Source organism: Lynx canadensis, chromosome B2 (assembly GCF_007474595.2).
Source record: "Lynx canadensis isolate LIC74 chromosome B2, mLynCan4.pri.v2, whole genome shotgun sequence".
Lineage (NCBI taxonomy): Eukaryota > Metazoa > Chordata > Mammalia > Carnivora > Felidae > Lynx > Lynx canadensis.
The window spans coordinates 112,911,554-112,938,042 of record NC_044307.1 but is presented as its reverse complement, the minus strand read 5'-3'; the positions used below and the strand labels follow the sequence as shown (position 1 = coordinate 112,938,042).

Here is a 26,489-nt window from a genome sequence, read left to right as displayed (position 1 = left end):
AAATGAGAACATGATAACTGATTTCTCAGGGTTAATTTTAACAAAAACTTGGTTGATGATCGTGGATAAGACATCAGAGTGCCATGTTCTGAGTGACAGTGTTGAGGTAACTTTATTATTGTCTAGAGGAACTGAGAGTAGGTTAGAAAGTTACACACGTGCCCATTTCAGAAGCATCAACAGGTCTTGATGTTTCTTAATATTCAGGAATAAGCCCAGTTCAGGTGCTAAAATTAATTTGTGGAATGTTGTTTATATGCTGTGCAGCACTCAAATTTTCCAAGAAATGTCCATTCCCAATCTATTCACTGACTTCATTCTCCTATTTCAGAAATGCTGACATTGGAAAAATCCCTTGTTCACAGTTGTAATTTGGTTCTTCTTCCTATAATTTTGTGAATATTTTATAAACTGTTCTGATGTTACAGAAAGACAAATCACGTTTATTTCATTTATTGGGTTACTACCCCCTGACAAGTAAGTCTATGTATGAGTATCCAGAGAACTAGACCTGGAGCAGCATATATAACATTCCAAGCCAAGCAGCAAAGCTGTTGACCCGCATGGGAGCTAGGAAAGAAACCAAGCGCTTGTCATTCTGTCCATTTCTATCACAGGCAGCAAGCATTTCTGTCCTAAGAAGAAAACTATTGTAGAGTCATGGACACTGGACTAGGAATCAGAAGACTCAGTTTTCAGCTCAAGCTCTTCACTAAGTCACTCTTTAGCATTGAGATATGGCAGACAGAGTGTAGGTCTGCAGATTCAGTACTTGATAATAGGGTAGACCCTGCAATACTCAAAGGGAAATGACTCTCAACTTCCAGGAAGGAGCTGATGGAGTAGCTGGAGCTGTGGCACCTATTTGGTATTACAGAATTTTTTTTTTTTTTTTTTTTTTTTGACCAAGCACCATGTGTTTCTGAGCACTTTAGGACTATAGCAGGATCAGTAGCAAAAAGAAAGGGAAAGCATTGATGTGTCTGGTGAGGATTTTCAAAATTACAACATCTAGGCCATACCTCAAGCCTTAAGGGCATAGCATTTCTAGAAGTAGGTCATGTTTATAGTACTCTTTTAAACAAGTGAGTAAATAATTTCTATTCTCAGCCAGCATTAAGACCCATACTGAGAGAGACAGGGCATAAGCGAGGGAGAGAGGGAGGGAAAGAGAGAGAGAGAGACAGAGAGACAGAGAGAAAATCTTAAGCAGGCTCCACACTCAGCACAGAGGCCAACATGAGGTTTCATCCCATGACCTGGGATCATGACCTGAGCCAAAATCAAGGTGTCAGATACTCAACAGACTGAGCCACCCAAGTGCCTCAAGAACCACTGTGTTAGTGTAATGGTCTTTAAGCATTTCTACTTCCATATGTCCTGAAAGATTTTTCTTAAAAATCACTTAAAAACTGTATACATTTGAAATTGATGTTTGATATTTTTTGTCATTATTTTTTATTTTTAAAATGCATTTTTAAGTAACTTTTACACCCAGTGGGCCTCAAAGTCATGGCCCCAAGATCAAGAGTCATTCTCTACCAAGTAGCTAGTCAGGTGCCCCCTCACCATTAGTTTAAATAGCGGCAATGGACTATTTATTTCAGCATATTATAAATATTAACATATTTTAAGGAGACGTATTAGTCTTTGAAACACATCCAATGAAATTTGAATACTGCTGTGATGTGAAATTCACCTTCTGCCACTTAAAAACACACATCCCTTCAAAATGATTCAAGTTCGCAACTCAGATTCGCTATTTATCAGTTTAATGGCAATGTCGCAAGCTACATTCAAATCAGGACCCAAATTTCTGACAACCAAATCTTTATGAATATGTGTTTCCAGATTAAAGAAGGAATGAAAGTGAGGCGTGATCAATAAGGCAACTCATTTTCATCCATGCACCACACACTCAGCAACATTCAAAAAAATACTCCTGAGCCATTCCCAGCACAATCCCACATTAACTCGGATAAAGGCTTTCAAGGTTTTGAAAATTTCTCACCAATGGTATACTTAGGCAAGTCTTACCAAGCCATATGTCAAATATATATCATTATTAACTGGGAATAACTGGAAACATCTGTGGCTCCATCCATTTGAAGACACGTTTTATCTTCAAAAGTTTTTTTTTTTACCACAGTTTTTAAAACAATGGCTTCTATCATTTCATGTACTTTAAAAAATACAAAGTCTTCCAAATAGATAGAATAGATATGACTGAAGGATGAACTTAACAGTGATCCTATTTTATCTATGAACAGTGCACCAAGTATTAGAACCTTTTCTAAAGTCTTTTATAAGTCTCTGCTAATTTGTACATGGTTTCTACGCCAATTTTAATTGTTTGGGAAAATGGTAGGCTTAATTAAATTTTTACCAATATCTTCTGCTGGTATCCTAAATATATTAATTATCAGTCTGCTGCAGACTTGGAAGTGTCTTGGAAGTAATACTTCCAGTTGGAAGAAATTTTGGTTGGAGCGGCGTATCTCAAATTTAGAGATATTTGTCCCCTGGAAGTAACCAGAGAAAAGAGGGATTAAGTATTGGTTTCTGTTTTGTTTTGTGTCCAATGTATTATTTGAAATTGTAACATACATTTTAAAATATAAACTTAGTTCAGTAACTGATAAATATTTTTCCCTTAAAGCTTCATTTACTTCCACTTTCTTGTAAAACATCCTCTGATTTCATTGTGTTGGTTAGGGGAAGTGAGGTATAGTGTGTGCATAACAAGTATGAGGCACACACACCTCCATTCCCCTCACCCTCAGCACCATGGCTAATCAATCACGGCATTCTTTGCCACTGATAAGCTCGGAATTTGGGGGTTTCAGGAACTCATTTCCAATCAGCTGTTGCTGGCATTCAGACTGTAGTCCATTTCCTGTCCTTGGTACCAGAAAAAAACTTGGGTCAGTATGTCCATCCTCCCTACTGGCTAAGAAATCTTGGGAAAGGCTTTCAACCTGTTTTGCAGCCCTCACAGGACTGTTACACAAATCAAAAGATTTAATTCCTGTGAACACATTTTGTAAACCATGCAGCTGCAATCACACATTGTTTGAAGAAATCCCCTTAATTCTTTTGTAATGCGAACAACACCATCTCTGTAGGTGATCTCCTCCCTGGTTCTCCCCATACATATTTATTTGATCTATTTTGTAAGTGTGGATTTTTTTTTTTTTTTGGTTTTATTAAAACTGTGCACACCTGTATTCCTTTTGAATACGATATCTGATACTAACTAGAAGAAAGCCCTGCCGAAGGAGGAGAGGGCTCAAGTCTCACACCTGGCTCATCATTATGGTGTTCTGGCAGTCCTCTCTGCTCGGCTGGAGGCTGCGTGATTAATAGCCCCTCTTCCCAATTATGTGGATATTATACTTGTCTTCTTTTGGCTGTAGATGGAAGATATCTTATGTATGTGCGATGCAAATGTGGGCTTTGTGAATGCTAATTTCCAAATCAGCTAAGAGTTGATTGGCAGAAAACCGAACAACAGGGTGACAGGATTGCCAGGGGTCAGGAATCTGTGAAAGAAAGGCTGAGTGAAGTTGGAGGAAATGAGCTAGAGAGATTTGGAGTGAGGCAAGAGCAGTCGCTGGGAGAGCAGCAGTTCGTGAAGGCAGATTCAAGCCAGATACCCGGGAAGAGAGGGCAGCTTCAAAGACTGGTGGAAACAAGGAGAAGTGGGCATTTAGCTGACTTTACAAAAAGCAGGATGGAGCTAAGAAGACAATATTATGTTATATACTGCACAAAGTGTATTCTCTGTCTAGTACAATCCCCAAAATATACCTATTTGCACCTGGTTTGTATCCTGAGGAACCTTGCCCTATTTTTGATTGTGACATCGTCAAGGTTAGGGATCCTGTCATTTGCTGCTTAAGATGCTAACAGGGGACAAGCACTCAGGAAATCTTCATAGGACCCACTGAATTCAACATTGGATTGTTCGGGGTGTCATTTGCGTAACATGTGAAGTGGAGGAACAGAGATTCAAGACACTATTCCATCTTTTTTTTTATTTAAAAAATTTTTAAGTTTATTTCTTTTTGAGAGAGAGAGAGAGAGAGCGAGCGAGCAGGGGAGAGGCAGAGAGAGGGGAAGAGAGAGAATCCCAAGCAGGCTCCACACTGTCAGTGCAGAACCCAATGCAGGGCTCAAATTCATGAACTGCAAGATCATGACCTGAGCTGAAATCAAGAGTCAGACACCTTAACCGACGGAGCCACCCAGGTGCCCCAACACTATTCCATCTCTTAACCATGACAGCAGAAGTGATCAGAATGACTACAGGAAAATCTAGTTGGAAGGCTTCCAATTAGTAGGTGGAGCAAATTGTTCAGGATAAGTCCCATTTTGGTTTCCCTTCGAAAACTCTAGTTAAGAAATGCTAGGTTTTCTCTACAGCAGGTGTTGTACGGCAAGCCCAAAGGCAAAAAGTGTCTTTGAAAATTCTCCAAGTAACTGGCTTGGGTACACTGTCCCTAACTTACTCTCAGGTGATCCACAGTCAGCACTGCCAAAGAAACAGGTGGAAAGGGTATGGCCCCCCTATGAGGGTCCTATGAGGGTAAAGAGGCTGCATCCTGTGATGGCTTGCTCAAACTAGTTCTCCACTCAGTTAGGAGTAGCTTGAAACACTGACCACGTGTGCTCTTAAGGACACTCTTTCTGTCTTCTTAACACTCTTGCCACTTTGCATTTACAGATAATTTTGCTTATGTAAAGATAATTTTTCTTTGGGCAGTAGGTCAGCCTCAACATATACTTCCATGTCCATATGTATATATACATTTTTTTTAGCAAATTACCTGTGTGCCAAAATTTTATGTGGGTTTGATAAATCTGTGAATATAGTTTCTACATACACACATTAATTCAACTCTCTAAAATGGTCACATATAACTATCTGTGCACATAAACTATATCCTTATAATATACTTGACACATAAGTGGAAATTTTCCAAAATGTGTGGGTACAGTAAAAAAGTGAGTTCCAGTGGGGGAATTTTTACCTAAAAGCCCTCTCTACCACATAATCTGTCCCCAAATACCAGAAAGATTTTATTTTTCTCTTTTGAGAATGAACACTTCATCTAAATAGGATTTTAACTAATTAAATAATTTTTTCTGTCCCATCAAATCTACCTTATTTTTTTTTCAAGATAATTAAAATGACGAGTCTAGCGTTTAAGACTGTTGTGGAAGGATGTGTTAGTTAAGAAATGTCTCAGGTTGCACATATTGAAGGGAGAGTACGCAATGCTGTAGCTAAAACGTAATTCAAATATTGTTGAAATTATTTATGCTGATGTCCCAAAATTTGCATTCTCCTTCTTTCTTGACCTTTGTGATTGGTTGGGACTGTGGGACTAGTTGGGATTAATTTTTGGTTGGGTGGGACTAGTGACAATGAATACAAACAATGAGCTTCTCTTTCCAAGGAGAAGGGTGATTGTGCGAATGTTGACACTTCAGATGTATCTTTGCTCTCTGGCATGGCAACCCATGATGATTGAGATGGTGTTTACTCTACCAACCTTGTTTTCTTAGTGACAGTGACACTGGCAGAAGTTTATACTGATCCATAAAAATAAACCTTTATGGTTTTTAGTCACAAAGATTTGGTAATATTTACTATCACTTAGCCCATTGTAATTTATGTGTGTGTATGTGTATGTATGTATACACATGTAATATTTTCTTCCTTTTAAAAAATATAATAACTATATGTTAGTTGCATAATCAGATACATACACATTCACATGGTCTTTCTTTTTGTTTTCCTAGAAGAATTTTATGTGAACTAATTTATGCCATTCTATCCACAACCTGTTATGTCTTGTTATTTAAGAATTGTGACTTAATATCATTCCCAAAGTAATTAACTGAAGAAATGCAAAGAGCAGATTCTATTTGAATTATTTGTCATTAACAATTTCAAGGCTATGCATAGCAGTTGCAGATCTACATGGAGTCTAAGGAAAATATAAGTAGAACTATACCTACAGGATCTGTAATAAATAAATGGAGACATGTATAATAAAGTCTTTATAAATCCTACAAAATTATGCATTTAGCCTTAGCAAAAGTCCTTTTTGAGAAAAGGATGTGTTTATCTCTGTCATAGTGATAAAATATAAAATAATATGTTTTATATAACAGGGATATATTATACAGATATGCTCTACAAATACTGTATACAAATACATAGGAATCATTTATAACTCCTACTGACTCCTAGTGGAGGGAGAGTTCTTTATTAGTTTAATAATATGAAATATGGAGGCATGATAGTCCTAGAAGTAGAATTTATGAAAACCTGAACTGTTTGAAAAAGAGGGGAAATGATTACAGGTGATGCGTCGTACCTTCAGAAAATGTAGGAAGAAGAATATGGGCAAATGAAGAATTCCAGGGGCTAGAGGCACAGACAGAAATAAGCACTGGCAGAAAAGTATCCACTGAAATCTTATAAATCTAGGCATTTTAGCATGTTAGTTGTGAAGGCTCTCTGATCTTTCTGCAAGAATCTTTGGGAAACTCTTGTTTACCAAAAGCCAAATGATCAAACCTTGGATGGTTGGATTTCTTATGTAAAATGCTGACGATGCCAAAGCCTACTTATTGATTTACTGATTGATTACTTTTTACTATGCCCTGGTTTAACTTGACAAACCCCTATTGAAGGGGGCATTAACTAGAAAAAAGCAAATAGCCACACTTTATCCACAGATTCCATTTGTGTGCACTGAATTTGCACGGAAATAAAACGATTCCAGAAGCACTAGAAGGAGAGGTTGGCTGTCAAAACTTACTGCGAGGACAATCTGGAGGGAACTATGAGCCACTTCTATGTACTGGTACTCCAGAAAACACCCTGAGACCGTGATGTAGCGATGGTCTTCTGGGGCCCAGTCTGGTGCAGGTGTCACTGATGTCACCGTACATCCTGGTCCATTCTCCATCCACCAAGATCGGTGCATTGAAATATTAAAAGTCAGGATAAGGTCTGTTTCCTGCAAGAAGGCAATTTATAAGGATGAGAATTACTTTATAAATGTTAGCTTATTTTGGACTGACTTTGAGTTTTCCATTTGGAAATGTGGGGTTTTTTTTTCTCCCTCCCCTCACTGTATTTTATGGGCAGAAAGGAAGCATCTTAAATAAAACTATTAGTTCCACTTGAAAGTTCTGTGTCTAATAGATTTCATTTATTGGCCTGACTACAATAATATAAATAAAAATATTTATTAGTAAAATTATCAGTGACTGACATTAATTGTAGCACTGAAGAGTTCTTACTTTTGAGGACTTATAATTTATTACAAAAGGAGTGATTTAAACTATTTTATCAAGTGAAGTTCATCTTATTTTAAATAAGCTATATTCTCAACCTGAGAACTTTTACCTTTTACACATTTTAAATATTAAATTTTTACTTCAGTTTGGCAAAATTTAATGTAATGTGGCTAAAGCTAAAATTTATAAGACTTTACTTAATAAAACATATTACTTGGTCATAACATTTCTTAGGAAATATCATTCACAAATTCTTGCAGGGTGGAGATAATAAATCAACCACTCTTTAGATGAAGTTAAGCACGTTAGGTGATGTGTAGGTATAAATGGAATAGAAGGTAGAGTTTCTGCACTTAGCTTATAATCACATACACAAACATGGAGCTATTAATGGCACATGGATAAAGGTTGTCTTCCAGAAAGAGAATGACTAAAAGGAATACAGTGAACATGTTCTGTTACTCAGCAAGTCAAGGAAGATGAATTCTAAATGGAATTATTTCAATCTCAGTGATAGTGCTACAAGTTAATAGATGCCAACTATTCTCACTCTAAAATGAGGTGCTGAATTAACTAGGCAGATCCTGCATAGAAAATATCTTAAATCAGGTTTGTGACCTTTAACACGCACTCACACTGAAGGTATGAAAGTGTTCAGCTGAAATGGCCAGGGGGGCTGGAGATTGGGTGAACGATTCCTCTGGAGTGAAGTATGCTATGAGTCACATGATCTCTATGGGCAGGAAAGGGGGTGAGGGAGCAAGCAATTTCTCTTTCTTTCAAGCCTCTTCACAAAGTCTTCAAAGTATCCTTTGCAACCTGAAAATGGCTAAACAAAAAGTGTCTACATTTTTGATTACATTAACTGATTTTTGAATGTTGAACAAGTCGTGTATATCTGGCATAAATCCCTCTTGGTTGTGGTATGTAATTCTTTTTGTACATTATTGGATTCATTTTGATAATATTTTGTTGAGGATAATTGCATGTACGTTCATTAGAAGTATTTATTTGTAGTTTTCATTTCCTATAATGTCTGTGTCTGGCTTTGGTATTAGGTTAATGCTTGTTTCATAATGTGAGTTAGAAAGTTTTCCATCTGTTTCTATCTTCTGGGACAGATTATAGAGAATTGGTATGATTTCTTAAATGTTTGGTAGATTTACCAGTGAAACCATCTGGACCTGAAGTTTGCTGTTTTGGAAAGTTATTATTTATTGAATTTCTTTAATAGATATAGACCTATTAAAATTATCTATTTTTTCTAGTATGAGTTTTGGCAGATTATATCTTTAAAGGAATTTGTCCAGGTTACCTAGGTTATTAAATTTGTGGGTATAGAGTTGTTAACAATATTCCTTCATTATCCTTTCAATGTTCATGAGATCTGTAGCGATGCCCCTTCTTTCATTTCTGTTATTAGTAATTTGTGTTTTCTCTAATTTTTTCTTAGCCTGGTTGAAGGTTTTTCAATTTTGTTGATCTTTTCAAAGAACTAGCTTTTGATTTAATTGATTTTTTCCACTGTTTTACGGTTTTGATTTTTTAAATGTTTAATTATTTTGAGAGAGAGAGAGAGAGAGAGGGAGAGAGAGAGACAGACACAGACAGACAGACACAGAGAGCGAGCAGGTGCATGAGCAGGGGAGGGGCAGAGAGGGAGAAAGAGAGAGAATCCCAAGCAGGCTCTGCTCTGTTAGCACAGAGCCCAATGCAGGGCTTAATCTAATGAAGCTTGAGATCATGCCCTGAGCCGAAATCAAGAATTGGACAGTTAACTGACTGAGCCACCTAGATGTCCCAAGTAGGTTATTTCAAATGTAAACACATTTGTGTTACACCCCCAGGTGTAAGATTTCTGTTTTGACCTGTGTGCTATTTAGAAATGTACCTTGGGGTGCCTGGGTAGTTCATGCAGTTAAGCATCTGACTCTTGATTTCTGTTCAGGTCATGATCTCATAGTTCATGAATTCAAGCTCCAAGTCAGGTTCTGTGCTGACAGTGCAGAACCTGCTTGGGATTCTCTCTCTCTCTCTCCCTTTCTCTGCTTCTTCCCCACTCTGGTGTGCACTCTCTCTCAAAATAAATACATAAACTTAAAAAAAAAAAGAAATGTATCTTTAATTGCCAAGTATTTGGGGATTTTCCAGTTATCTTTGTGTTATTGATTCCTCTACATTTTGTGGCATGTTTTATTATTTTTTTTTACTCTCTTTCTGTAGTATTTCTATCACTAATTCTTTTTAAAAAGACCAGTAGAGCTATACAAACTCATTCAATATTAAATTCTACTTGGTCTAACACCTTAGAATGGATCAATTCTTTTCTAACTTGTGTATCTTTTCCTGGGGACCTCTGAGCTGGAATCTCACAGGCTTCTGTTTTCATCAGGCTCTATGCAATTGATACATAAAATTGGACATGGACTTCACTTAATATCATTAGTCCTCTCTTCTGTTGGATCCCCAGTTTTCTGTATTTGACTAAGATGACCCTCACATTCCCCTCAGTTTGACTAAGCAGTTTTCTTCCTGAGTACAGGCCTTGACTTTACTTTCTCTAGAAAACTTGCAATTATAAATTCTTTGTCTGCTCCTTCAAGATGCAAATTTTCTAAAACTCAGGAATGTCTTTCTTAAGGCCCTCTGAGCCATTTCTTTGAAATGTAATGGTCAAGAAAGAGATCATCCCTATCTCTCAGTGCCTGTGGGTAGGTAGAAAACTAACTCTGAGAAGCAACAATTAACAAACACAGATGGCCTAATCACATTGACTAACTTTCCCCATAATGTCCTTAGGTACTTTTCACCCCAGCATTTAAAAATCCTCCCAACTTTTATTTCAGTGTAATTGAATTCAATTTCTCTCCTCTATTGCAATAGTCATGAATAAAACCTTTCGTGCCTGTTTAACTTGGAGCTGAGTTCAGTTCTCTACTTACATCTCTCTTCCCTACTACAGCAGTTAAGAAAATCTGTCTTCCCATTTTAACAATTGTCTGGTGCAATTTTTCTTAACAGCTCTCATGTCTTTTACGAGGTTTTCTCTTTCGTTTCTTAGGTTACAAATTCCATTAGTTTCTTAAGAATAGGTGAATGATGTTAAGTCTTACGTGTTTTCATCCAGCTTTTATATTAGTTGATTGATATTTTGGCTGGATGTATGCTTCTTGGTTGAAGATGATTTTCCCTCAGAGTGGGTGAATATTTCTCCATTATCTTCTGGTTTCCATTATAACAGTTAAGGAATCAGATACCATTTTGTTTCCTGCAATTTTTTATGTAACCTGTTTTCTTTTTTTCTGATTTCTTATATCTTTTCGTTTTAAGTAGTGAAATATTTCATAAACACTGAAAAGTGTAGAGGGTACTACAGCAATATCATTATACTCATCACTCAGCCTCCTTAAATCTTATGCTGTACTGCTACTGTCATTCTTTTGATAAAAATGTATACATACAAATGATGCCTTCTCTGTACTCCTCCTAAACGTTATTTCCTTCTCTCCTTCTCCATAGATAATTACTGTCATGGTTTTGGATTAGTATTCTCATGAAAAGTTTTTGTAGTTTTACTAAATGTTTATCTACTCATTAATAATATAAAATACTGTTTTCAGGTTTTAAAATGTGTATATTCATTCATGTAGAATCTAAAAACAAAACAAAACAAAACAAAACAAATGAATGAACAGACAAAAAGCAGAGTCAGACTTGTAAATACAGAGAGCTGGTGGTTGCCAGCAGGGAGGACAGTGGTGGGGATCACAAAATGGGTGAAGGGGAGTGGGAGATGCAGGCTTCCAGTTATGGAGTGAATAAGTCATTGGAATAAAAGGTACAGTGCAGGGAATATAGTGAATGGTATTATAATAGGGTTGTATGGTGACAGATGGTAGCTACACTTGGGCTGAGCGAGCATAATGTATAGAGATGTAGAATCGCTATATGGTACACCCGAAACTAGTGTCACATTGTGTATCAAATATATACCCACGTAATAAATGGAAAATGAAAACAATAAAATGTGTAAAACCTCTAACTTGTTTTGGTTCCACATGATATTTCTGAAGTTTATCCAGGTAGAAATAATCTTCTTTTAGGGGCACCTGGGTGGCTCAGTCAGTTAAGCCTCCAACTTCAGCTCAGGTCATGATCTCATGGTTCATGGGTTGAAGCCCTGCATCGGGCTCTGTGCTGACAGCTCAGGGCCTGGAACGGGCTTCGGATTCTGTGTCTCCCTCTCTCTCTGCCCTTCCCCTGCTCACGTTCATGCTCATGCTCATGCTTTGTCTATCTCTCTCTCTCTTGCTCTCAGAATAAATAAACATTTAAAAAAAGAAAGAAACTCTTTTAATTTCAGGTTCTGAATTACCTTGATGGGTTTTTTAAATTTTTTTATTATTTTTTATTTTTATTTATTTATTTTTTAATTCGCTAAGTTTTTTGAGCTTCTGGAGGGCCTTTCAATCCAGGAAACCGTTCCTTCCATTCTAGGAAACATTTTCACATTTTATCTTAAATTGTTCCCTCCCCTCTACTTTTTCTGTTACTATAGAAATTTCTGTTAGTCAGACATTTGACTTCTAGGATTGACCTCTTTATATTCTTATCTTTTCTTTCCTAGTATTCATATATTAACATTTCTCTTTACTCTCTTGGAGATTTTCTTTACCAACTTCTCGCAGTGTTATATTGAATTACATATTTTATTTTTACTTTTTTCAACTTTTTTTAATTATTATTTATTTTTGGGACAGAGAGAGACAGAGCATGAACGGGGAGGGGCAGAGAGAGAGGGAGACACAGAATCGGAAACAGGCTCCAGGCTCTGAGCCATCAGCCCAGAGCCCGACGCGGGGCTCGAACTCACGGACCGCGAGATCGTGACCTGGCTGAAGTCGGACGCTTAACCGACTGCGCCACCCAGGCGCCCCATGTTTTATTTTTAATATTTTGAATTTCTAAGAGCCATTTATTCTTCTCTAATTGTTTTTTTGTATAGCTAGTACTTTTCAATTCTTTCTGGGCTATAACTTTTCTTAGTTTTCTGATGTATTATTTTTTAAAAATTGTGTTTCCCACACTGTTTTTGCTTTATCTGAGTTATTTTTACTAAATAAATAAGTATATAAATAAATAAATAATAATAATTAGTTAATAATTAGTTAAACATCTACCATGTGCCATATGCAACATTCCTGCCTTTATGAGTATTCATCATGTGGTAAGGAAAACGGACAATGAATACATAAATATATCAAAATATCAGCATAGAAATTAACATACAGAGAAAAATGAATTCAAGTAAAGAAACAGAATAACCCAGAATTGGGTCATGGGAGGAGTTAAAAAAATATATCTCATATTATTTTGTGTCAACAGGGTCCTGATTGAAGTGTAGGAATGTATAGAGCCTCTCCTTAGAAGTCTGGTGATCTCTGGTTGTTCTTTCAGATCAAAGAAGAGAAACTAAAGCTTGCTCAGCAGTTGTTATGCATTTGTAGGATAGTCAGCAAGTACCCGTCACATATGATGACTGGGCAGTGCCTTCCAAATTCTAGATCTGTAGGGCTTTGTTCTGGGTCTTCCAGTCTGCTTATGGAGTAGAGACGCACCAGACCTTAGCATGCCTGGGCGAAACTGGAAAGGGGTTGCTGGTTTTGCTACACTGTATGCACCTTTTTTTTTTTTTTTTTTAACTCCAGTATGCAGTCTTTTGCAATCCTCATGTGTTCAGAAATTTAGCTCATGCTTGCCTATATCTCAAAAGTCTCACCTGTCCAGAGGAGAAGTCTGGTTATATCAATTAAAGGAAAAGCCTGGGGCAGTCTAATTGCTTCTTGAACAGATTATTCAATCTAATCCCATTTTCAGCCCTGTACCTCACACAATCCATCTACTTCTAAATCCTGACTTTTGAAGATTTTTATAGGTCGAATCTATAAATTGGAACCCCTCTCTGCATGTTCATAATAAGTTTTAGGTTTTTCCACTCTGTTAAGTCACTTAGCAAATCCCCATCTACTTTCTATCTTCCAGAAACTGATGACACTTCTTACCCTTCCCCCACTCCTATTCTCTTTTACTGTTAGTTTACAATTTTTTTATTCTTTCATATCACTTTGGAGGAGTTTGGGGATGAAATATAAGTATGTGAATAGCTTTAACCAGCAGTCATTAACTGGAAGATTCCTGGAATTATCTTATATTCTCAGTTATCCTCCTGAGACATTTAAACAGAAAACTTTGTTTTTGCACATGCATTATTTTAACCACAAAATGTAAATTCCTTGTGGTAAAACAGACAAGAAAGTTCTCCCTGAAGTTCCCTTTTAAATGCAACAGAAATCTCTGTGTGAACTGTTGCATGTATAATCAATAGGTTATTTAATTCCTATATATTTTATAAGTTTAAGCTCAAAATTAAAAGAACTTCTGAGACAAAGAACAAGTCTTGATAGCACAAAATAAGACAGAAATCCGGAAACTGACTTGTGCATTCTGGATGGGTACATCTTGAAAAACATACAAAATAGTCTCATAACTAAGATTTAAAAGTTGGGAATCTAAAGAAAACTTCCATAATATGTTCAGATCAGTATAATAACAAAAAAAAACACCCTTTGTATCAATATATTTATTCATCTTCTTAGTAAGTCTCTAAAAAGTTCAGATTAAAGGACCTCATTATTGGTCATGTCAATTTTCAAAATAACAGGGTCTGATGTGTTACATGAAAGCTGTTATTAGCACTAAAAAGTTGTTTCTGACAAAGACTATGTGCATTCAGGTCAACACAAGAAGCTTAATTGCTCAACAAAGAATAAGCATTTGATGGAAAAAAAAAGTTGACAAGCAAATGAGAAACAGATACTAGTAACATCTCAGAATTTCAATAAAAAGCTAAAATTTACTTTCCCAGTTCTATGGCATTTGAAGAAGAGCATACATGCATGTATGTGTTCCAAGAGTAAGCAATGGAGAATATATTGTAGACAGTAGAAGGTGGAGGGTGGGAGAGAAATTTTGAGTTTAAGTTTAAAAAATCAGAAATGTTGGGGCGCCTGGGTGGCTCAGTCAGTTAAGCGTCTGACTTTGGCTCAGGTCATGATCTCTCAGTTTGTGAGTTCGAGCCCAGTGCCAAGCTCTGTGCTGACTGCTCGGAACATGGAGCCTGCTTCAGATTCTGTGTCTCCCTCTCTCTCTGCCCCTCCCCTGCTCACGCTCTGTCTCTGTCTCTCAATAATAAATAAACATTAAAAAAATTTTTTTTAATTAAAAAAAATATTTTCTTAGATTCTTGGAGTTTTCTATTACTTAGTTTTTCTTTTGGAATAATAATATTGAAAACTGATATGTTCTCATGTCTAGACTGCAACATTATTAGAAAGGCTAGAAGCTGCATTTTGTGACAAATTAGGTTATAGTCAGCAGCATAGTTGCTAACACATATTAAATTATTCGGTTACAATATGCAAAGCATTTTACCAGGCCATAAAAATGTGAAGTGATGTCAGATGTGACCCCTAACATTATGGGGCCTATTATCTCTTTTCGAGGATAAGGTATAAAGAGGAAATGTATGAAAGTTCCTCAAAAAATTAAAAATAAAGCTACCCTGTGGCCCAGCAATTGCACTACTAGGTACCTACTACTAGGTAGGTATTTTTGTTATCTAAAGGAACCGAAAATGCTGATTTGAAGGGGCACATTAACCCCAATGTTTACAGCAGCATTATCAACAATATCCAAATTATGGAAAGAGCCCAAATGTCCATCAACTGATAAATGGATAAAGAAGATGTGGTATAAATATACAATGGAATATTGTGCAGAAATCAAAAAGAATGAAATCTCACCATTTGCAACAATGTGGTTGGAAATAGGATGTATTATGCTAAGCAAAATAAGTCAGAGAAAGATAAATATCATATGATTTTACTCATATGTGGAATTTAAGAAACAAAACAGATGAACATAGGAGAAGGGAAGGAAAAATAAGGTAAAAACAGAAGGAGGCAAACCATAAGAGACTCTTAAATACAGAGAACAAACTGAGAGTTGCTGGAGGGGTGGTGGGAGGGAGGGTAGGCTAAATGGGTGGTGGGCTTTAAGAAGGGCACTTGTTGGGATGAGCATTGGGTGTTATATGTGAGTTGATGAATCACTGAATTCTACTCCTGAAACCATTATTACATCATATGTTAACTAACTTGGATTTAATTTTTTTAAATGAAATTAATTAATAAATTAATTTAAAAAGAAGGAGGAAACGTAACAGTACAAGGAAGTATTTGATAAATACCTGAAGAGTGGACAATCTATTCACAGAAATTTGGAGAGTGTGATGATGATGCCTGTGTACTCCGGTGGGACAGTGTCCTAGAGATGGGAACTCTCGCTGGGTCCTGAAAAGGGGCCCTTCTTAGATAGGCCCACAACCCTTGGGGTGGGGGGAAGACCTTTTTAAGTAGAGGGCCCAAATAAAATTGCAGAGCGATGAGTATTTGTATATTTAAGAACTTGGATATTTAAATAGCTTTAATTTTATGAGGGGAGAGTTTGTGAGAAGGAGTAGTATAACATTCCATCGGAAGATCTTGACTTGGGACTAGACTGGGCAGGGTCTTAAATGCCAGAACAAACATCTGGGCTTATTGAAAGATGTTTGATCAACAACAGGACATCCGCACTGCCAAACATGAACCAAGAGGTACTGCAGTAAATTTAAGTCTCCTGTAGGATTGGGGCAGGGCAGTGCAGGCAACAAGAAGAGAACAGTAGAGGCGATGTTTTGAACAATAGTCATTATGGAGGTAAAGACTCATGCTGTAAAATTCAAATCCTTGACCTTGTTCACCCCATACCATTGTCCTGAGCTCTACAAGGCTCCGGGAAGGCAGGACCAAAATCACTGCTTTTGGCACTCAGAGGAAGAATGTGAAAAAATCAGCATTCTCCTCCTTTACTTTAAAACATACTTCTCGTAATGATATTAGAAGAATGCCAGCAAGCACACTTAATGGAAAGAAGCAAGTTTTAACAACAAAAATACTCTGGGATGTCAAAATATATTAATAAAAGCATGCATATTTAGTTGTCAGGACTCAAAAAAGTAGTTAAGAAACCTTGTAATTGGGGCGCCAGGGTGGCTCAGTCGGTAAAGCGACTGACTTCAGCTCAGGTCATGATCTCGCAGTTTGTGAGTTCAAACCCCACAGCGGGCTCCATGCTGACAGCTCAGAGGCTGGACCCTGGTTCAAATTCTGTGTCTCCCTCTCTCTCTGCCCATCCCATGCTCATGCTCTGTCCTCTCTGTCTCTCAATAATAAATAAATATTAAAAAAAAGAAACCTTGTGATTGAATGATATTCTGTATTAACTGAAGATGCAGTAGTTGGGATAGTGGGGAAGGCTATATTTGACATCAAGAATCACTTTTTTTTCAATGAACTCTTATTTATTTACAGCCAATATACACTGGTTACAGTTTAAAATAACACCAAAGAGCATCACTCTACATCTTATTGCCAATATATACATATGGATATAGGAATCCCTGCAAATTTCTTAAAAATTATCACCATCCATGGCTTGTTTCCTGTTGGTGAACTTAATATTCTAGCCCTAAATATAGTTGTATTTTTCTGTTAAAATATGCATAGATCTATGCAGATTTACAGATAAAAACCCCAATGCTAAATTTATCCTGGTAACATATGAAAATCAGTGAAAGCAAATTATATTGTTCAAGATGCCAAAAAGAAGCTGAGAAAATATGGATTTGCAAAGATAAGTAAAATTACAAATACGGTTTATTTAACAGGTTGAATGAATGTTGCATATGTAGGAATGCAGCCCACAACATAAGGAAGTTCTTATCTACCAGCTTCAAAATCCAAAGATGTGATTCATCCTACTATATGACAAACCTAAGGGAAGTAGATGGGGCATCAGATGTACACCTGTGCCTTTTCTTTTAGAATCTTCAACAATGGGTAACTGAGATTTGGATGCATATGGATCATACTACAATCTAAAAGCATTGCTGGTGTTAACTCCAGTTCCTAGTTCCTGTCACGAGTTATTCAAGAAAAGATTTCTACAAATCTTTCTGAGAGCAGGAAAACATTACAGCTATAGCTCTAGAAACAGATGAGGAAAGTCCAGTGGAATTTGGATTGTTAAAATTTAGAGTTTTAAAAACAAATTGTGTTTACTCTCACTATATAGGAAAATTCACTAAAGATTTAATATAAAATGTTTAAAGCTCATTGCTATTATATATTTTCATTTTTTTCTTGCCTTAAAACAGGTTTCTCATGTCTGTGTTCCAACAAAGGCCATTATTTCACTTTTCTAAATCTTATCCTCACTGCCTTCTTAGTCCAGATAAATGTTTTATGTTATCTAACAATTGGTCTGCACTTTCTGCATTCTGAGCACTGCTGCAAAAATCTCATTTTAATAAAATCCTTCTCAATACCTCCTATTAACATCCTGTATATCTCTCTGCATTTAAATTAATACTCTGGGCTACTCCTTCTAAGAAGCTTTTCCTGATTAACTCCATTCCTTTTTGAGCACCACAATATTATACCTAGTACTTCTTTATATATGTATATGAATAGCAATATTATCTTGGTTAATTGCTTTCTTCTTATGGGTAAAGGAGTTTGTTAAGCCCCAAATATAGTCACTGTTCCTGCTCAAAAAATGCATATTAACTCTCAGTTGAAGAAAAATTTTGCATCTGAACTATAGAGAATTTTGTTTTAACGTGATCCTTGTAATGTTCTGAAAGAGAAGGAAGGAGGGAAAGAGAAGGGAAGGAAAAGAAGAAAGGGAAAATAATTCAATAAGGAAGCCTCTATACTAATGGTAAAGTTAATCGAACCTCCAGGCTCAAAAGTCCTATTTTTTTTTTAACCTTCTAAAGTTAGGACCCATCAGCTAGGAGTAGGATCTAAGTTTGGCAAAATGAGTCTTCTCTCTCTCACACCCTTACTAGCAGATGCTAGAGGCAGAATTTTCTCAGCTGGTTACAATAATGAAAGATCAACTTCTCACTGACTTTATAGTTTTCCATGTACCGAAACCTCTTCAGGCAGCTTTTCCTGCTGTTTTGTCACTTCCCGTTTGTTCCCTCCCTGCAGGTATCTTTTCCCATCTTGTGAGTGTTCCTTTCCTGTCTAAGAGCTTTAAAAAGTGATCTGCATTCACTCTAGGGGCTTAGGGAGGCAAAATAAAGGTTAGCTATTTCAAGAGACAATGTTACTGCCATTTTAGTACTAACCTGAAGGCCACCATTTCATCTGTTTATAAAGCACATTTATGTGGATTTTTAATTTGTATGGAGGCACACAGGTGCTGATGATATTGAAGGCTTGGAAACATTTAAGCAACACTGAAATGTTCTCCTTAATAGTTCCCCACCATTACTGCCAGTCAGTATCCTATCTACATATACAGCCCACCCCCAATACTGACACTGACATTTTCCCAAGGTCAGAAATTCTGACTTGGATAGCATCTGTGATTGCCTCCGAGGATGTTACTTTGTCATGAATTGAATTGGGAACCCAATCTCATTTTGATCCATAGTTCAAAATGTCTCCTGGCTAAAGTTGTTACCAGAGATGCTAACAGAGTCTTATGCTCTTTCCTTCCTTCCTTCATTCTCTTGGAAGAGAAAAGTTCATGAGAAAGTGACCAAAAAAAATGGTAGCAAGATAGAAAAGGAGCCAAGTGTTAAGGTTATTAATGATGGGCTTCATAGTCATTTTTCAGTTATTGAGAACAGGCATAATTGGAGATGAAATTTACTAGTCAACAGGAGTTTTCTCTATAAAATCTCCGTAAGTCTTTTCATCTCGAAGATAAGTATGTCTCCTAGTCTATTATAAATTTTGCAACTTATTGTTAAATTTGAGGCCATACACACTACGAAAAAGAAAGGAGTAAAGTTTATGCATTCAACAACAACATTTAGAGGTAGGGATTACTATCATGTAACAGAAGGAAAGAAAATGAGACTGAGAGTGCATTTATAACTCTATTAACTTATTTTTTATTAAGGATAAAACTAGATTTCAAACCTGTTTTTGTCTGACTTCATGCACTCTCACTGGACCTAGTTGCCTCTCAAGAAATTTTTTTTGTCACCCAATCGATCATTGCCAAAACATGATATTTGGTATTCTTTAAGAGAATGTAGTAGAATAAAAAATGCAGACACATAATTCATACAACTTACTTCAAAAGTTTCCAAATGCTGCTCAGAAACCTTCTCAGCGCTATAAGACCTTGACATGTCCTCTTAAGTGGTTTGCCAGCTCTAATCCAAAATTCATTGTACCTTTCATTTATAGAAGAGTTATATTTGCCATGCATTTGGATGATGAAGCTTTTAAAGATATTTTAGTTTATAAAGTTACTCTCATGAGAGAATTTTTTTTAGGTGGTAAGATTTGTTTCTTGTCTAGTGTTATCCTGGCAAGTACATAGATCAATATCGCTTAGAATTTGTGGAGACAAATATAAATAAACCTCTAAGTCTAAATAAAACACCTTTAAATATATGTACCTATTTCATTTGGATTGCTTCCAAAATGCTCTTTGCAGCTTTTGTAACACACAAGGCCAAGAGGCTACTGGTAGAAAGGTCGCTGGCCAGAAGAAAACATTAAGAAACAGAGAAAAATACTTATCATCACTTTTATAGAAAGAGAGCACTTAGTTCCTTAGTCTCCTTTAGGAAGAGAGGATATTGTCACCAGAAGTGTAAGGGAAGACAGAATTAGAAGTTGGAGACACAAATATGGGGAAAGAAAGAAACACTTCAATCATTTTGTTGCAATGTTGGAGAGAGTGGCACCTTAGTTTATTAGACAGTAGTTCATTCTAAAAATGGTGCTGATATTGTAGCTGTATCCCCCACAACCTAGCTCTATCTAGAAGATGTGCTTCCTTCCAAGTAGTTTTTTTTCATTTTGCATACAAAAAGGAGGCATCATTTTCAAAATATCATTTTCTATTTATTGATGATTCTCTGAAGCGTGTCAAAAAATGACTTGAGAAGTTTTGAAAAGAAATAGCTTAATAATTTCCCCTCCCAAAGTGGTTGTTTACAGCCATAAGCCAAGGAGCCATTTAATTTATACACATTAGCACAACCAATATGAAACTGGAAATCACAGAGAAAAACACTGTGGCATATTTTTAAGTTACAGATGGATTTTGTTAAGCTACTTCAATAAAGGAATCATAAAATAACCAGCTATTCTCCTGCAGTGAACATAAGGAACTGTGTGGCATCTCATGTTCTCACATACCTAAGGGATCTTCATAGTTTTATGATCAGCCTGTCTGGGGCCTTGTATCTGAAAACAATGATAAAATTGCATCCTGACACTGTGTCTAGGGTGGTTGTGACAACTAAAAATCAAGTCGTGGGAACCTTGAGAGAACTTGGGTTGAATTCTCCGGAAAAGAATGAGAGGGGCCCTTCTAATTGTCTTCATATCGTTAAAGAAATATCAAAGGTCAGAGTAATAAGACTCCTCATTTCTACTTAACTCCAGGGAGGCAGCCCAAGATTCAGGCTGATGAATTTATCTGGCATGTAAGGCTGATCAGCCCCAAACAATTAGAAGTGCACACAAATAGAAAGGGTGGTGTTCTGAGTGATGAAGTCCTATAGCTACTTGTATTCAAGCAAAGGTTGGATGGCCCTTTGAGAGTGAGGAGCTGTACTCCACACCTGTAGTCTCTTCCCTCAAAACGATTCTGTGATTATATGAGTAGAGGAGACAGAGGATCACACATGGTATGCTTTTCTGTTGCTTAGGTTTATCCAGTACCACTTAAATGGACAGGGGAATGTAAGCTTCTGAAGTTCATATGAAATAACTTAGAAAAATACGCTATAATTTAAGTCTACAAATGACTAGTTTATGCTCAGCTGTTATAAATCTGCCTCCACTGACTACTCAATTTAGCTCTGAAATACTACACTATGCTGTATTTGACAATGGTTACATATAAATTCTCAGCATCAGGGCACTTAGAGAATCTCTTTAGGAGTATCAAAATCACTTAAACACTCTTGTGAAAAGGAGCAATTTTAATAAATTTTCACCAGTGATTGCTCATAGCTACAATCAAGGGAATGACTTGAATTTACACGATGAATCTGAAAAGATTCCCACAAAAATCCATGCAATCTAAGAATTTAATCTAGTTAGAATATTAAAAAGGTCACTTACTGTTATAGAAAATTACCATATGATTGTAAGTAACTTTGCACTTTAGAAAATTCAGTCACAAAAGAATGGAAATTTATTGTGAATCCTGAGGCTAAACTCAAACCTGATGTGTCTGACTCCTTTTAGTCTAAAATGTAGTAATTAATTTTCCCGGATGCTACATTGTCACTTAGCACGGATTGAAGCTTTAGTTTTTATTAACTGTATAATTTGATTTCTCCCTAGTTGAGTCCATGTTAATCATTCTCCATAAAGAGAGATGTAGGTGTCTGCCTGAGATCATGGAGAATAAGAAAAAAAAAAGGAAAAAGAAAAATATTTCATGTTTAGGAATATTTTGAAAGAGCTCATGTAATGCATAGGAATTCCCTTTTTTTTCTTCTTCTTGTCTAAATTATCCAGGTAATTATGTAATTTCTCTGCTCTGTTTGCCAATAGAAACAGAAAGTAGAGGTGGTGGGAAAAGCAAAAGACTGTGAATAAGAAGATAGGAGCTCATAACTATGGGCATCATTCTCTATATTGCTATTTCATTCAGTAATACAGAGGAGATAATGACCATCCGTTTCCAGGTAATTGAGTACTAGAGAAGTAAAATGGGAATCGTTACCTTTAATAAGGATGAATTTGGTCTTAGTGATAAAAGCTCTGTAGGATATTGAAATAATGAGATTTCTGATGATTGGTAACAATTAACCATTTTCATCAGAAGGATCCTACCTTTGAGGATTAGCACACAGTTGAACACCCTTTCTCATTGCTTTGAGATACTTCCCACTGTAACATAGGACAGTCTTGACATGCTTTTACATTATTATTGCCCAGATCCTATTCTCTGACCACTCCACTTCGTTCACAATCCTCCCCTACCCCACACCCCTTTCTTCACCTCTCCTTAAGTGTAAGGAGTCTACATTTGCCTGCGTATGTTTCCAAACATACTATTGGCTGACTTGCCCTGCTGTAGACCTTCTCTCCACAACAACCTAACCCACCAGATTCCATACATGGAACTGCAGTACCTACGTGAAATTTCTTCCTATGATACTTGTACTCCTGCCTGTGTTTCCTGGTATCATGATTGGCTTCACGTCCTGGGCCTTACAGTCCTTCTGTGCCAACAGCTTTTCAAGAACCAGTGCACATCAGCACAAATCCTAGAGTCTAAATATATTCAATAACTAATTACTGGCATAAGTATCTCTTGAATATGACAAGTACCTAATATAGCTTCTGAATTGAATTATTGAAATCAATAGATTCCGTACATATAATGAATGTATTGTGGTCACGTGAGCTCTTTATAACTTGGTTTAACATTTCTTTTCGACTAAAATGGATTTCTGGAAAGTGTAACAGTTTTTGTCATATCTTAATGCTGGAAAAATTTTGATGTATATCAGATTTAAACCATAAACAAAGAAGCTAGAGGAATTGAATAAGAAATTGTACTCAATTAGATTAATGACTACAAGTAAGTTTATCTTTCCTTTTCTTAAGCTCCAGGGTATTGTTTTCTTCTTCAGTGTAACAGAAAACAATATTTCTCCTGTCCACATGGGTAAGTTATTTCTTCCCATGGGCCAAAATAAGTAAGGAAAAAAATCTTGATTCCCTAGTTTTTGAGGGCATAATTTGAGATGGGAAATAGTACTAAAAGTATGAATTTTGGGGCTAGTGAAGTCTGATAGAAATCATTTCAGAACCTTCCAGAGGCAAATGATAAACTGCTTATCAGTGTCTGAGGAAAATGCTTAAAATTGCAAAAGTTAGTTTTAGGGGCAAAATCCCTTGAAAGTGGGAAGACTGTTCTGATTCTGTTCTGAACTTCTGCCCCCCTCCTCTCTGTGAGATTGTTATATCCCTGGGGCTTATTTCTTAGACTCAATGAATTAAAAGAAAAGTAAAAGTACTTATTTCCCACTCTTCAGCTTTGCAGAGATGAGAAAGGATTTCCACTTCATCCCTCCTCAGGAAAAAGGATAGAAGAAATAAACCTCCCACATCTCTCTTTCCTCTTAGCCTCATCACTTCCACCAAGAGTGACTTATTTGGTGGTGAAGTTTGGGAAGGAGATTGAGCATGCTCAGGTCAGTCATACCTCTCCTTTTATTGGGAGCCAGCTTATCTGCAGAATGCACAATCATCCTAACTCCATGGGGTAAAATAGGAGGCACATGCTATATCTTCTTCATAGCAATATTTATATGGATATTTTATAAAGATATATTCATATTTTATATTGTTATCTTTTATGAAGACATACAACTCAACTGAATTTATGCCTGGGATCGGAATGATACTAAACTGGAGACTGGAACACGAAAACAGGAGGCCCAAGGAAAGTACTGGAGAAAAGTCTATACTACTCAAAAGGCCCACCATACCTATAGCCCACTTTTGAGGATTGCTGAGTTTGGGACCCAAAATCCCTGTCCACCACTGACTGGATGGTGAATATAAACCTTATACTAAATAAGGATCAACAGAAACAGATTCTGTCTCTTGCCCAGGATGAACATAGTACATTTAGATAAATTTAGCTGTAGATCACTAAAATATCCATCTTCAAGTCATTTACAGTATTCTAAATATGTCTTGGTTCCTGAAAACCTGAAAGTGCCTATTTCATGAAAATTAACTAAGCCTATAGCTCTTCCATATAACAAGGGCTATCACTGTAAAGGATAAAATGATAAGACATGATTATAGTCTTCAAAGACTGTACAATTTGATACACAGTCAATATAAGTAATTACATCATAAGATAAAATGTATCTATAACCTTAGTAAAGATAAAACAGCAACAACAAAAAACCCACTTGTGAAGTTAAGGTCACATCCCATTGTGTTATTATGAAAGGCTTAATAGGGGAGTTGATATTTTAACTGGACCTTGTAAGAAAGAGATTTAACTAGGAAGAGATGTAAGAGAGAATTATACACAAAGGTACAAAGCGAACAAAAGAATTTAGGGGCACCTGGGTGACTCAGTCAGTTAAGCGTCCGACTCCTGATTTCAGCTCATGGTTGTGAGATCGAGCCCCACATCGGGCTCAGGGCTGGGTGTGGAGCCTGCTTGAGATTCTCTCTCCCTCTTCCTCTCCCTCTGCCCTTGTTCCCTGTTTAAGCTCTCTCTCTCTCTCTCTCTCTCTCTCTCTCTCTCTCTCCCCCCCAAAAAAAAAAAGAATTTAAAAAGGAAATATTTAAGAAATGGTGAGTAGGTCTATGGAGCCACAATGGTTTGCTTTTGCATGTGTGTGTGAATGTGCATGAATATGTGAGAGTGTACAGGCACAGATTTTGTGTGTGTGTGTGTGTGTGTGTGTGTGTGTGCAGTGTGTGGAAATGCATGTGAGTGTGTGTATGCATGTGCCCCCTGGGATAGTCACTGTCAGGTGGTGAAGCAATGAGCATAGGGAAGATGAGAATCATGGGGCACTAAAGCAGAAACAGCTGAGATGACTGAGTACCTTGGGACCAACGGAGCATCCTTTTGATTATAAAACCCACCAGCACCCAGGACTTTTGCACAAGGTAGGAAGGCAGCTTGGGTGATTGGGGATTTAGATTTGCATTGCACAAGGAAAGGGGAGGATAGAGACAAACATGTGCTGACAACTTTATAGAAATTGTCTCATTTCATTCTCATTAGTCCTTTGGAGTGAACATTCTTGCATAGAGTGAGAGAAAACTGAAGTTGAGTAATTAAGACTAGCTGAAGGACAAGTAGGACCTGGAGGGAACTCATGCTTGTCTTACTCCAAAGCTATTGTCTTCTCCCCAATATCAGAGACTTCCAAATTTTAATTATTTGCATACTTTCTTCCTTGGTTTGCCTTATCACCACTTGTATTAGTGTCTTAATATTTTTCTTGTAATTAACTTACACTTTAAGCTTGTCATAATTATTTATTTTGAAAAAGAAATTCATTAAACTATTTGATATGGTTATGCTTTTTTTTTCAAAAAAATATAAATTTAGAATTCTTGTATAACATAGAATCCTCTACCTAGCACATAATGTACCTTTTGTAAGAAAAAGCCCACTCTCCCACCCATACCAAAGATTCTGGCCTGGCTTAGCTCTGAATGAAGACACAGGGCTTGGTAAGCAAAACTAAGATTGTATTTCAGTCTTCACTTCAGGCAGGTGCTTTGGAGCAGGATACAAGCCACACAGCTTTATGTGGTGTCCCTGAATACGCTCATTAAATTTTAAAAACCTTCCTGACCATGTACCCCCATAAATAATCTAGCACTCTTTTAGAAATACTGCATTTCATAGTATAAGAGGGGGCCCATCAGTTGTCTTGATTATCTGTGAATTTCCCTTTTTGACTCCTACTTATGTATGGGAAGCATTTAATGAGGCATGAGTCATTTCACAGAATGGATTTCCTGGATGTTTAATGCAACTTTAAATGCATGTTCGATGGATGGATTTACACACTTGGATATGTAAATGCTGCTTCTTTGGTCCATGAATCTCCACCGTAATAAGGTTGATGGTAAGAGCTCACATATCCCAGGACCTGCCCCTTGATACAATTATAACATGACTCCACGATTCATTTACTGCATATTTTATCAGAAGTTTCAGAAATTCATCAGTTCACAGATGATCTCAACATTCTCACAAACTCAGGAGGGAGCTATGGAATGAGACTTTTGGAATCTGGCCCTTCACCTCTGCTTTTATCCCATTTGCTGTATTCATACTTAATTCAGACACTGGCAATTACTTCCCCTTTAGATATTCACACAAGAAGCAAACAATATTCTTTTTTTCTATTTTTGAATGGTAACAAAAATAAAGTAAATCTGATTATAATCATTACCTTTTTAAAGAAGACAATGCGTTACAGTAGAAAGAGTGGGGACTTAGGAATAAGACAC

The 26,489-nt window shown here is 36.7% G+C and overlaps 1 protein-coding gene across 4 annotated transcripts in view; it reads right to left on the bottom strand.

Moving 5' to 3' along the window:
- NKAIN2 (sodium/potassium transporting ATPase interacting 2) overlaps positions 1–26,489 on the bottom strand; it is a 993,755-nt gene that overhangs the window by 173,413 nt on the left and 793,853 nt on the right. For all 4 annotated transcript variants that reach the window (XM_030316260.1, XM_030316259.1, XM_030316261.1 and 1 more), the window contains one exon: positions 6,837–7,037. In XM_030316260.1, coding sequence (XP_030172120.1) covers positions 6,837–7,037 — 201 coding nt within the window. The remainder of the gene's footprint in view (positions 1–6,836; positions 7,038–26,489) is intronic.